The following is a 13,554-nucleotide window of genomic DNA, read 5'->3' as shown; positions in this document are numbered from 1 at the left end:
CTGGACCTAGATGGCAAGGAAAAACTCAGGCCCCTTCCGCACACGCAAAATAATGCGTTTTCAAACCACTTTCACAACTGTTTGCAAGTGGACTTTGGCATTCCGCACAGCTTCAAAGAGCACTGAAAGCAGTTTGAAAGTGAATTATTCTGCATGTGCGGAATGAGCCTCAGCTTACTACAGGATGGAGGTTCCTAGGGACACATTGGCAATTGCTCTGTGAAATGAGCGAAAATAATGTAGATGCTATACACTTGTATCCTAATGAAACGTTACATGACAAAGATGATCAACAGAGCAAGCTTTTGAGTCTAGCAGAAGCTACAAGGCAGTCCGACGGAAAAACATTTGCTTCTAGCAAGTCGGGGGGGGGGGGTCGTAATCTATGAATAAAACCTGGCTGAACGAGAAGGAACAAACATGGTGACCGTTTCTGCAAAAAGACGCGACTCACCTTCCTTGCGACTCCTCTCTTCCAGCGGCGCTCTTGGGCAAAGTCAGCAGACAGCCACTGCATCTCCTCACAGAGATAGTCCCAGTGCACTTTGGGACGAGCAGGCTCGGGCACCTTAGACAGCCTCTTCAGGGACCAGAAACCCTCCTTTTTCATTTCGGCAATACGGTTCTCAATCTCTGCCTCCTGAAACGCAGGGTCAAGGTTAATTAGCTCCGTTGCAGGAGATGAAAAGAGGGGACCTAGCAAGTTCTGGACCGTGCGCCACTTACGTGCTTGGCCTGCTCGGCGATCTCAGCATGCGTCTTGTCCCACATGCTTGCCGGGTCAGGGGAGGCGTACATGCTGGGTGATGCCAGGGTTCTGTTCTGTGCCTTGGGACCATCCAAGCCCAGGTGGCTGTCCAGAGAGGAGTCGTGGGTGAGATGTGGTGGTGAGATGCTGCCACTGGAGGCAGGTGAGCCCGATGAGGCTGGTGACACTGGGTTGCTGCCCGTCATTCTGTCTGGTGCAATCTGAAGTGCCAGTGGATTAATAGGAAGGAACAGGGAATTAATACAACAAGCTTAAGTCCCACAGGAGCATTTCCACTCTAAGGACATATTTGGGTGGGGGATCAGAAAACACCATCCCTTAAACCTCCCCCTGGAAGCAATGGTCTCCCATATACCATAAAAGCATCCCAAAACCTATTTTTAAGGCTCCAAACTAACTACCAACCCTTGCAATCTGTAATCTAAACCACAGGGCCCTATTCTGGGATCACCCTCACCTCCAACTCTACCTGTGTGTGCAGCGCATGGTGCTGTTCAGTAGGACTGTTCTGCATTTTAGTTCTCTCTTGCTCTTTGCCTCTCGTCCCAATAGCTTCGCCTGTGGTCGTAGTGCTTGTGTCCTGCTCCAGTGCATGCTGGGAACCGGCCTCATTCTGGTCAGCCAGCCACTGGGACGAGTCGTCCAGCTCCTGGGTTCCCTGGCAGCCCAGCCTGCGCTCGGGACTGCCGGTCTCAAAATTATCTGAGGAAATTCAGAAAGCAGCGTCCATCACATAGCGATCGAAGCCAAGCTGAAGAGAGTTGAAATATTCTACTTCTCCAAAACAAGCTGAAGGAAGATTTTTCCAAGTTAGATACATCAACCATGGTGAAAAGATCATTCATAAATCTGTGCCTTCCTATCTGCGCTCGTCAAGAACAGTGGCGTCACTTGTGCCCCACTGGTTTATCCTGCCTCCTCTTCAGTTTTAGAAAAGAGGCAAGAGCAAAAAAACAAAAATGAATTATGTATGCACTAGTATGGATACTTCAATTTTTTTGTCTGCAAAACTGTGTCAAAAAACCTGCCTATCTGAAGGGACTTCTGTGAAGACTAGAGTACATGAAACTGTTTGAACAATAGGTTACCATTCATTCCAACCAAATGCACTTTGCAGGTTAATTTTGTTTAATGACACTTGAATGCCCTCAAGCTACTGCCAATCCCCCATAACAATATATGGTTAGCGTCAATGTACAGCAAAAACATAAGAACAAGCCTGCTGGATCAGACCAGAGTCCATCTAGTCCAGCACTATGCTACTCGCAGTGGCCCACCAGGTGCCTTGAAAACCACTGCATGAAAACTTTCTATAGTGCAAACTGAGCCTAGAAAAATGAAAGATTTTTTTCCAAACAGAGCGGCCAACGATCAGCAGCAGGAATCTACAGCAGTCCACTGTGAGATGTTTCAAACAGCAAGAATCAGGAACTACCTAGCATTTATTTAATTATGACACTATGTGGAAGTACCGTAGCCGTCATTCATAGGTCTCACAGTTTATAACGGATCGCCCCTAGCAAAACAAAGTCTGAGAATCAATGCCTTATATTAAGATAATCAGGAATCGCTGTCCCAAAGACAGTTTGCATGCTCTTCTAGTACGTTCTTTTTACAAACATCACCACCAGAAACCAATAAATAGGTTTTCTATTGACGATCCCAAAACTTCACATTTGAAACCTTAATAGGTTAGAACATAGCATACCCTAACTCCACTCTCCCAACCAAAACCAAAAAGAAACAAAAGGCAAACATGAAGCACAGTGAATGTGAACAAGGACAAACAAGGATGTATTACTTGTTTAGTAGATTACTTAATGACAAAGGCTTTCCAATCCAACCCCCCCTTAAAGTAAACCATGGAATTCTATTAGTTATGACACTTCTCAAAAGTACTTCCCGCCTTTGGGATGTTATAGCAGCTATTATTATTATTATTATTATTATTATTATTATTATTATTATTATTATTATTATTATTATTATTATTATTATTATTATTATTAAGTAAATAGACCGCCCTACCCCCGAAGGGCTCAGGGCGGTTTACAAAACATCAACATTTGAATGCAGCAAATAGTTTCAATTATGGTGAACCACACCTCAGCAATCAAAAGGTTGAATCTTTTCTCATTATCAGTTCAGACCCATCAATGACTACAGAAATTATGGGCCAAAAAAATCACCATGGGTATGAACTGAACCCAATTTCCGTTTCAGCACAGCACCCCAGGAATATTTTCAGCCTCCCTCCATAAAAGCCAATTCCCCAGACGGATTCACCCCCGATGTGTACCTTTGTGAGCTGAGAACTCCTCTTGCTTGTCAGGCTCCACTTCCAGGGTTTCGGTTTCCTGGGGAAGACCACTCCTGCAAACGAGGCGAGATTCTTATTCCAGGACAGCCAACAACTTTTCTGTGATGGTTGTCGAAGCCTCCGTTCCTTTGGCTCTGGATCCTCCCTCCCCATCTCTGGTCCTCAACGTCTCTAACTAAAAGGCTGGCTAGAAAAACTGTCACTCCACGAATGTACTGCAGGCAGCACGGGAATGGCCTGGCTGCAGGTTGCAGTGAAGAGTTTTACTGTAAGCACCAGCTACCAAATCCATGCCTATGAGAAGAGGCAAGAACCTGTTTGGGGTGCTGGGTAGCAGAACCAAGAGAACAGATCCTCCACTCTCTATTCCTCCTGAGGATGCTGGGGTGCCTGTGTAGTCTCCTTCCTGTTCAATGCCACTGAAGCCAGAAAGCCATAACCCCAAATATTCTCACTGTCTGTTCCTGTCTTACCTTTCCAATGCACCCACTTTTCCTTCAGTCACCTTGATCTTATCGTCTGGATACAGATTCCTCCCCCGGCTTGACTCTACAAACCCTCTCAACCCTGCAACTCTACTGATGTGCTTTCCTATTAGGTCTGTTTTATTTTGTGCTTCCCTAAACTTAGCTTGGGGCTGTTCATTCCTATTTCCTTACACAACTGCGGCTCTTAATTAAATATTCTCTGACCCAAGTATCTCCTCCCCCCCCTTGACTAACCTAGTTATCTAGAAATTCCACGTATCTGCTCTGACCCTGTTATCCCTCTACCCTGTGCCAACATATCACTCAACACCCTTCCTTCCACTGCAAGTGCCGATACATTTTCCTTCTTCAAGTGCTGCGTCAGCTTCAGTCCTTTTCTCTCCACGGGCCCTGAAATGACATTACCCCGAACTCTTTCCAAGCTCCCAGACAGCTTCACGCCCTTCACCTGCAAACCAGCTGGGCCTTCACCCCACATGGCCAGCCTCATGGCTTTGTACCTTTTAATTGCTAAACCCATCACCCCATCCCGCCAGTCTTTCAACACTCGCTTCCCATTTAAGAGGCCAGGACTCTTCCTCTCTGCAGACAATTCAGGGCTCCTTTCTCGGCCGTCTGCAGACAACGTGGGACTCCTTTCTGGGGTTGAGCAGTGACCCGTGACGGACAGCGGGGATGGTGTCCGATCTGGTCCCAGCACCTGCTTTATCCAATGCACATCTGCAGACCTGCTTGCAAGCCCCAATATCCTACTTCCGGATTCTAATCTTGGCGGTTCAGGTGTGTGTCCTGCAGACTTGCTTCTACCCTGGCCTTCCACCAGCAGGCTGTATTGTCCTTTCATTTCTGTCCTCCAGGGCCTTAAAAAGAGCCCCATGTCTTGTCCTGCACTTGCAGTCCAGCTAGACCTGGGCCTTGGCACTTCATAACCTTGGGTCAGCAGCCCTTCAAGCTGTGGAGACTGCACTACTTCCACATGCCACTTGCCTTCTGAGTCGGTAATAATTCTTCCTGGCAGTTCCAGCTCCCTAATTTCCTGTTCCTGCTTTAGTGCATCTGTCAATTTCTGATCCGCCACCTTCCCTGTATCCTCAAAAACGGGCAGTTGCTGACTCTCCTTTGTCCAGAACTGTCTCTCCTCTGAGAAACATGACATCCCTTCTCTTCCAGTTCTGTGGCCGATGAGGACGACGTTTCCATCTGCTTTCGTTCTGACACGCACCTCTTCAGCTGATCTTGTCATCCTCTCTTCTACAGCCCCAATTTCCACCTGCTTATGATCCTGTTTTGTCCATTTGTTCTGACTGGTCTGTCTGCTTAAGCTGGTTATAATTAATCCCGGAGCCCTATGTTCCAGCACCCCGTGAACTACTCCTGCTGACTGTGTCCTCCCATCACTTGCTATCACTCCTGGCCCTTGCCGCAGTCCCGCCAACCCCCGAATTATTTTCCCAGGACCTCTGTGACGTTGGTCTGGTTTTCTAGGGTGAACTGTCTGCACCAAATGAGACGACGTCGCGGAGGGTGGTCTATCTTCGGGTACCTTCAAGCTCCAATGTGGCATTTCAGATTCTACTCTCCCTGGTCCCAAACCTGTATCTGCTGTGGTCCAGCCAACCCTAGTTGATGCAGCTGCTTCTTCTAGACTTGGTGTAGCCATCTTCTCATCTCTTCCCTGACACGATCCAGATGCCTCCTGCCCAGGCCCCACCCCAGCCATCTCCTGCTCTGCTTTTTCCTGAGCCGCTATTTCCATAGCATCCTCTGGAGAGCCTTGTAAGGCGGCCTTGTCCAGATCTGCAGCAGACGGCACCTTTTCAGCTTCAGTTCCCTTCCCGGTTTCTACCACCACTCCTGCCTCCCCGTGACTTACTCTGGATTCCGTCTCTCTTTCTGTGCTCACCCGCCCTGCCTCTTCTCCAGCCACAACCTGACCCACTGCTGGTGCCTCGTCATCCTTTCTAGCCACTTGGCTTGTTGCTAGCAAATCCTCAGCCGCTGCAAGAGCCATTTGTCCCTCTGTGCTTGCCCGTTCTGCCTTTTTCTGAATCTCCTCAGCTTCTCTTTGACTAGTTCCCGGCAATTTATCGGTTTCCCCCATACCCGCTGTTACAGCCTCCTCCCAGTTCACTACTGTTAATACCACCTCCCCCCTAGGTGCTCCTTCCTGGTCCACTTTCGCTGCTACATGTCCTTCTCTACTCTCTTCTGCACCTGGCATTTCCCCAGCTTCTCCCTTGTCTAAGGCTGGTATTACATCCTTCTCTCCTGCCACCTCTGCAGCCTCTCCCTGCTTGGCCCCCAACAAGTTCTTATCCACAGCTACTGCCACATCAGTCTCCACAACCCCCTCAACTCCTTCCTGAGGGACTCCTGCTACTTTCTCAACCCCTACTTCATCCACTGCTGGTGCCACATCTGCTTTCAGTTTCTCCTCTTCCTTCACTTCTCCATCAACTCCCCCCAACAAGTTCTCAGCCACCAGTAATGCCTCAGCTCCTTCTCCCTGATCTACTTCTGGCACCTTCTCTGCAATTGTTGGACCCACATCTTCTCTTCCCCTTTCACGGGCTCCCTCAGGCCCCTCCTGACCTGGTCCCAACACTCTAGCTTCCCCTTGGTCCATGTCTGACATCCCAAGGTCCCCTCCAACCAATACTTTCATGTCCTCCTGATCTGGTCCCACCAACCCCTTAGTATCCCTTTGATCCTGTACCGGTATGACATCTTCAACTCCAATCACCCCCTCTGCCTTTGGATATGTTCCTGGCATCACCTCAGCTTCCACCTGGTCTACTGCAGGCCCTGCACTGTCGTCTCTCCCTTTTTGGGTGTCCCTCTCACTTAAGCCTGCCAAGTTCTCAACATCTCCCTGATTGATAGCTGACTCCACCACCTTTTCTTCACTCATCCCCCCTGGCTTCTTCTGATCCAGTCCCAGCTCCTCAACTTTTCCTGTGGTGGATATCACATCTACCCTGTCAGTCATCACAACCTCTCCCGTATCTTCACCAACCAACACCTTGTGCTGATCACCTTCTGCGCTCCTTTCTTCAGCACCTGCACCAACCTCTCTCACTAACTTCTCTGCTTCCCCGTGATCTGGCCTTGACAATTCCTCAGCCTCCTCCCCTTTACTTGTTTCTAGCATTATTATTTCCTCAGCTTCAGTCTCCCCCTTTTCTTTCATTTGCACAGACTTCTTGGTTTCCACTTGACCCGGTACTGAAGAAATGCCATCGCTTTGATCTAGGCTCAAAAGAGCAAGTGCTCCCTCCTGTTCTGCTCCCTCCAAAATCTTTGTTTTGCTTTCTTCATGAGCTGGTCTCCCCAGCTCTTCTGCTTTCTCCTGATTGGGTTCTGCCACTCCCCAAGTCAGACCTAATGCCAACACTCCACTGGTCACTTCTGCAATCACCCTCTGAGCAGCTTCCACCAAGCTTTCCTCTACATCCTGATTTCCCCCCACCAAGTCCTTAGCCTCCTTGGGATGAGACGCTGCTGTCCCTTCATCCGCAACCGCTCTCTGAGCAGCTTTCACCGAGCTTTCAACTATATCCTGACTTGCCCCCACCAAGTCCTTAGGATGAACAGGTGCGGTCTCTTCATCCACCTTCGTTGTCACATCAATCCTGGGTCCTTCCATCGGGGTCTCTCGAGTCCCTTCTCCCTCATCTACGTTGTCACCATGTTCGGATCCTACCTGCTGTTCTTCAGACTCCATGACTATAGAACTTTTTAAATTAAACTACTGGCCTTGTTCTTCCAAATCTTCCACACCGTGTGATGTCCTTAAGTAAATAAAACCCCTCCCGCCCCTTTCTCTCCCAAATCACCCCAAACCCAATCCCCTGGGATCTCTCCCCCCCCCTCCGCAACACCGTTCCCACCCTAGTGGTCCGTCACCCCTCCAGCCACATTTTCAAATGGCAGGGCTTTCTTAAGAGACCTGGTTCCTTTGTACTCTCACGCTCTTCCCTTTAACGCACTGACTTTTGCCTCATAACCTCTTTGTACTCCGTCCCTCACAAACGACCCTTCTGATGTGCTGTCAAAGGCTTTTGATCCCACTGTTTCCCCCCCACATAAATTCGACGTCTTTTGGTTTCCCCCTTGCTGGCAGCCCCTTGGTCGCCCCTTCCCCAGTTTCCCCCTTGCCCTTTGCCCCCGCCCTGTTTCCCCCTGCCCTTCTTCCCCCATGCGCCGTTCCCTCCCTAACCCCTTCCCCTCAAGCCCCCCGGCTCGCCCCTCCCCCATCCACTGAGGGGAAAGGCAGCAGTTGGTTGGTCGGCCGGTTCCGTGGCGCGCGCGAGGGAAGCGCGGGCGGGGGGGGGGTGAGGAGAGGGACCGCTCGCGCCGGCCCAGCATTGGCCAGCCGTTTCTTGGGGCCGGCGCGCGCGCGTCCTCGCACTGGCTCGTTCTCTTAGTTCCCGCCCCCCGCCACTCTCCGCTCGGCGCCCCCTACAGGCAGGGGAGCACAAATCATGAGAGGGTAGAGAACAGAGCGCGCGCGGCCGCCGCTTCAGCCTCCCCACCGCGCGCGCGCGCGCTCGGCTTCTCTGCTCGGCCTCTCACTTTTCTTTCTCGGCTCGCAGCGGAGTATCGGACCCTTCCAGCTAAGTGGGTGTGAGCAAAACGGGCAAAGGCCCGGCCGGTCCGCCATCTTACCTGGGTGGGAGGGGGGAGGAGGGAGGGGAGGCGCCTCCTGCCCCGCCTCCTCCTGCCGCCGCCTCAGCCCCAGCGCCGCCGCCTCGGCCGGATAGAATCCACCGCCATCCGTGGCCCCCGGGCCGCCCCTATCCGGCCTCTCCCCTTGCGTGGTCTCTGCCGGTGCTACTCGGGACCTGGCCGACCCCTCCCACCCGGATGCTGAACCCTAACCAGGCCCCGCCAAGGCAGACCCGACCCGCCGCAGCAAAATGGCGGCCGCCACCTCCAAGCGCCAGGGCCAACCCCCTCCCTCCTCCCGCTGCTCCCTCCGCCCGCCGGCCTCGGCATACAAATCTCGCGAGAGCTAAAGCAGCGGGCGGGGGTGGGAGAGAGAAACGCCAAGGAGGCTCACAAGTGTATCATGTGGAATTATGGGAGATGGAGTCCAAATAGGAGACTTGGTCACAGGGATTGCGGAACACGAAGGGCTTTTTCTTAATAACATAGACAGCGGTGGAGATCATCACCCGCGTGGCGATACGGATAGGCCGTCGTGAACAAGGAGCATCTTGGGAGTTGAAGTCCCAGGTGATGCTGGGAAGTCTAGCCCGTCCCTTTCTCTGAGAAACGTCCCTCCGAATCGAAGGGCATTTTATACATTCTGTTTGCTGGGATCTTTTTTAGCTCTTTGGCGAGAGCTCGATTTCTTTGCTGAGACAGTATTAAAGTGATCTCAAATGCGTTTGGAAATTTAGAAATTACTTTTGTAGTAAAGCTTCAATGAACGATTATTCATTCATTCATTCATTCATTGTACCTTCATTGGCATATTAGAAGAATATCAGAAGAGTGTAAACATGTGAAAAACATTAAAAAGAAAAAAGGTCCAAATACAAAATTTAAGAATTTAATTTTTTTAAATAAATATATGGCTACCGCTGAAGTAATTTGTGAATTACAATCACTTAGTAAAAAGCGGGTAACCTGGAAATTTGATGGAGTGGTCCTTGCTGTTCGGAACGATTATTATTATCGATCTGAGTTCAGTTAGATGGCTAATGAGGGGGGAAATGTAATGCTCTGGGTTAAATTTTTGAATTGTTAATGGTTGTGTGCGAGTTTCCTTTTAAGCCAACAAACGTCTTTGATTCTAATTTTAACTTGAATATTAAAAATGTAAGAAGATTGAATGAGAAATCACATCGGGGCTGTTCAAGAGGATAAAATGGAGAAATTGTACCATACAGTGCAAACCGATGCAGAATCACTTCAGTCTAAGCCCATTATTTTGTGGATTTTAATGGAATAACTGCACAGAACTGTACAACTGAGGTTGCCAACTGCAGTTGGGACATTCATGGGTATTTGGGGTCGGAGCCTGGGAAAGGACCCCAGAGAGATACGCCATAGAGTAGTGGTGGCGAACATATGGCATGGGTGCCAGAGGGGGCACTCAGAGCCCTCTCTGTGGGCACTCGCACACAGAGTTCATCACACACACACACCCCACACACACACACACATCTAGGCTGGCCTGGGCATGATCTTTTACCTGGGAGTAAGCTCGGTTGCTGGCAACGGGGCTTGCTTCTGAGTAAACCCTCCTAGGATCGTGATTCACCCATTTGAAGAATTGCACAGTTGCTTCACCAAGCTTACTCCTGAGTAACGCGTGCCTCGAAGCCAACCGTTTTTTTCTAAACCTAAGTATTCAGGTTAAATTGCCGTGTTGGCACTTTGCGATAAATAAGTGGGTTTTGGGTTGCAATTTGGGTACTCAGTCTCAAAAAGGTTCACCATCACTTCCGTAGAGCCTGCCTTCCAAAACAGTTTTTTTTTTCTCCATGGGGAGCTAATCTCTATTCTATAGATCAGTTGTAACACTGGAGGTTGGCAACGCCATTGATGATGATTTGGACATCCTATCCAAGTCATGGTTTGGCTATTGTATATGCTTCACACAGGTTGCCTTTCACAGTGTCTATTCTCACCTTGCTTGTCATCATGCCAAAACTAAGAAAATACCGGTAAGCGTTGTGCCTGCCTCGAAGCTAGAATAAAGAATGCACTTCAAGCTGATATTTACGTTGTTAGTGGTACCCTCCCTAAGCCCAGTGCCCAGCCAAATTAGAATTACTGGTGACTGGCAAGTATGGAACACTACCTGAATTGTGGCTTAGCTGTCTGGGCTTTAGCTGTGAGAGATCTGGATTTATATCCTGTACTAGTCGAGTGGTCTCATCCCAATCACTGAATCAACAAACAAAATAGTCACTTGACCTATGGACTGCAGCTAATGAAGGCACAAACAAGTTTATCAGATTATGTATCTTAAATACCGTCTCTTGCCAGACCAGCTTGTCATTGTGACCATTCACAAGCTCTCCAGTGTGTTGTCCAGGGGCACCATGGGGGCTGCCGTGACTTCTCTTGGTGTCTGGAGTCATTGTAAGCCAGGGCTTGCTACTGGCTACCCTCATTTCAAATAAAAAGTTGTCTGCGCCTGTAACACCAGCTGCAGCAATTGGAAGATCAGGAGTGCCGATGAGCACCCTGGCTTTCCTGAGCGAGTGTGTGAGTCTGTCCCCCTTTAGGCTTGTTGACCAACTGTTGCCATGAGCTTCTTTTGCAAACCATAGAGCAAGCTTCCTCTTAATCTTCAGTCCAGAGAGCTGGGCTGTTGAATGAGGAGAGATAAGAGCTCTGGAGTACAAGCCCACCCACCGCTTCCTTCTCCAGGATTGCTGGCCTTCCAATGGCTGGACCATGCCTCCGACCAAAGTGCAGATAACAATAACCTTGGCAGACCAAGGACCTCCCTCTGTGTTCAGGGCAGTTGCTGTGCAGTTGTTTTGCAAAACAGGGAGTGAAGTTTTTTAATTTTTTCATGTAGTATTTTATTTATGTATTTTAAATATTCATTATTTGTAAATTTGTAAATTGTTTTAAATTACCTTTGTTTTTGTGTGTACAACGTTGTTTTTAGCCTGCTGTGTTTAATGTTATTATGTATTGTTGTTTGCAGGTTTGCATTGTACACGCCATAATCACCTAGAGCCCCTTCTCGCAATAATTTAAAATCTAATAAATAAATAAATAAATAAAATTAGTCATATTTCTTTCTACAGAGCTGATGGCATTGATAAAATAAATAAAAATGTGACCCAAATTTTAAGATCACAATTTAGGATTGCCTTAATTAAATTTAGTCTTACACAAAAGATTGTTGTGGGTACTTCTCTCTGTGATACACCTCTGAAGATGCCAGCCACAGATGCACACGAAACGTTAGGAATAAGATCTACCAGACCACGGCCACACAGCTCAGAAAGCCCACCACAACCAGAAAGATTGTTTGGCTCCACCTTCTTGTAGCAGCCATTTGGGGATGGTGTTCACCACCCGCTCTCAAAATGCCAAAGTGCCCACACATTTAAAAAGGCTAGAGTCCCCTGCACTAAATGTTGATTTAGACAGGCAGGAGGGGGGCGGGGAAGCAACTAATTCAGCATCCAATGGAAACCAGATGCTCAGACAAGGAGATGTTGCCACAGTAAGATATCTTACTTCTTCTGTATGCTATTCTTTATCCAGTACGGTAGCCGTGAACTGGGCAGACATTAGATTTTGGAATGTAGAGTTTGTTAGATCCTGAGCAAACACTTGTATCAATCTAACCAATCCGTTAGGCATAGGCACAAAGAATACAATTTTTTTAAAAAAAAAATTGAGCTTTTGCCTTTAATCTTTCTACATTTTTCAACACCAATTTTTAAATTTAAAAAAAATTGCCGTCCAGCTGTAAACAACTTACTGCAACCCAGTAAAGATTTCAAGGCAAGAGATTAACAAGGGTGGTTTGTCATTAGCAATCTTTGATGGTCAGGGCTAACCTGGCTTAGCTTACAAAGTCTTGCTATCCAAGTCAGGAATATCAAATTATGGGGCCACAAGCTAAAAGAGTTGTATATATGTATATATCCATTGAAATACTTAAACTACAGCCTGTGCTGGATGACAGTGGAGGGGGATGCCCTAAACGCCACCTGAATTCCCTGAGCATCAGTATCGGTTTATTATGGCCATAGACCAGAATAAGAATTTCCCACATGAAAGCCAAGCTAGAAATGCAATGGATTTCCACGTCTTCATGCATGCATAAAGGCACAGTGTTTCAACCAAGGCAGGTTGAAGTTGGCCCGCGAGGGTCGCAAGGAAGAGGCGAGACGCAGCGATATCATCCGGTGGAGAGAAGCCAGTGGCAGGAAGCGTGATCCGTGGATCTGGCAACTCTGCCGAGTTCTGGTCCCTGGCACCTTTTATTAGGGTTTCCGGGAGGTGGGAGAGCGGGAGGATACATGACTCATAGGGGCTGCGTACGTGAGAGAGGAAACGTTCCTGTCCGGGCCTAATCCATACCTGGGGGTATGCACCCCTTTGTCTGGGGCATCTTGTGACAGTGAGTCAGGCATCTCATGACCTATGACTCATGGGGGTCTTGTGACAGGTGAGCGTGTACGCCCAGAAGGGCACAGATGGCGCAGGTGTGCTTGCACTCTTTCTGAGGCTCTGCTGGGTTCGTGGGGCTCACTCCTACAGCAGGTGCCTTATCGATTCTATTTGAAAGCCTTTATTGGTATACAACAGGTGCCTTATCCAGAGTGAGGCTGTGTATCCATCTAATCTAGAACAAGTACAGTGACTGTAGCGGGCTTCAAAGGGTGTAACGCTTCTTAGAGTGGCAGTTCACTCTGACAGGTAACAACTCTTCAGGGTGCCTCCAACCAGAGAAGCCTTTCCCAAACCTACAACCGTGCCTGCAGCCACCACCTGAGTCTGTCAACACAAGTCTGCTCACGGGTTCACCACATCAGACTTTCTTCTTAGAAAAATCTGTGAACAATACATTAAGCTGGATCTTTCAGACGATTTTGTGCCATCCAAAAATAGTATTTTCGGGAGGGCATACGGTTGAATGGGAATGCACCCACTTTAGATTAAAAAAGTCCCATAATCTTATCCCCAATTAAAAGGATCAGGTAACAGGTGATGTCAAATTCCTCCATTTCGGGACTCTGTACAGCTGCCACCAGCCAGAGTAGCCAGTACTGACCCTGATGGACCGCTTTGTGTGCGTGCAGGCCATTATAAACAGAATTGTGTATTTTTATTAGAGAAAATACAAACCACCAATAAAGTATGGATTTAATTAAAAACGTGGGGACTCGTGGTTACTTGTTTTGGAAGCAATGTCAGTCTAGATCAGGGGTGTCCAACCCTGGGGCTTCAGATGTTCGTGGACTACAATTCCCATCAGCTCCTGCTGG

The 13,554-nt window shown here is 48.5% G+C and overlaps 1 protein-coding gene across 4 annotated transcripts in view; it reads right to left on the bottom strand.

Annotated features, from left to right (window-relative positions):
• Positions 1-8,373, bottom strand: part of LOC125444789 (Snf2 related CREBBP activator protein) — a 31,820-nt gene extending 23,447 nt beyond the window's left edge. For 2 of the 4 annotated variants that reach the window (XM_048517464.1, XM_048517460.1), the window contains exons 1-4: positions 3,069-3,801; positions 1,227-1,471; positions 727-969; positions 455-640 (exon numbers count right to left, since the gene is read on the bottom strand). In XM_048517464.1, the coding sequence (XP_048373421.1) occupies positions 455-640; positions 727-969; positions 1,227-1,283 (486 nt within the window). In that variant the 5' untranslated portion in view covers positions 1,284-1,471; positions 3,069-3,801. Of the gene's footprint in view, positions 1-454; positions 641-726; positions 970-1,226; positions 1,472-3,068; positions 3,802-8,245 lie in introns of those variants that run through there. The other 2 variants (XM_048517461.1, XM_048517462.1) reach the window with 2 other exon arrangements.
• Between the last annotated feature and the right edge of the window lie 5,181 nt (positions 8,374-13,554).

This window comes from Sphaerodactylus townsendi, linkage group LG15 (assembly GCF_021028975.2).
Source record: "Sphaerodactylus townsendi isolate TG3544 linkage group LG15, MPM_Stown_v2.3, whole genome shotgun sequence".
Taxonomy (NCBI): Eukaryota; Metazoa; Chordata; class Lepidosauria; order Squamata; family Sphaerodactylidae; genus Sphaerodactylus; species Sphaerodactylus townsendi.
The sequence above is the reverse complement of the archived record's forward strand: the minus strand, read 5'-3'. Positions and strand labels throughout refer to the sequence as shown.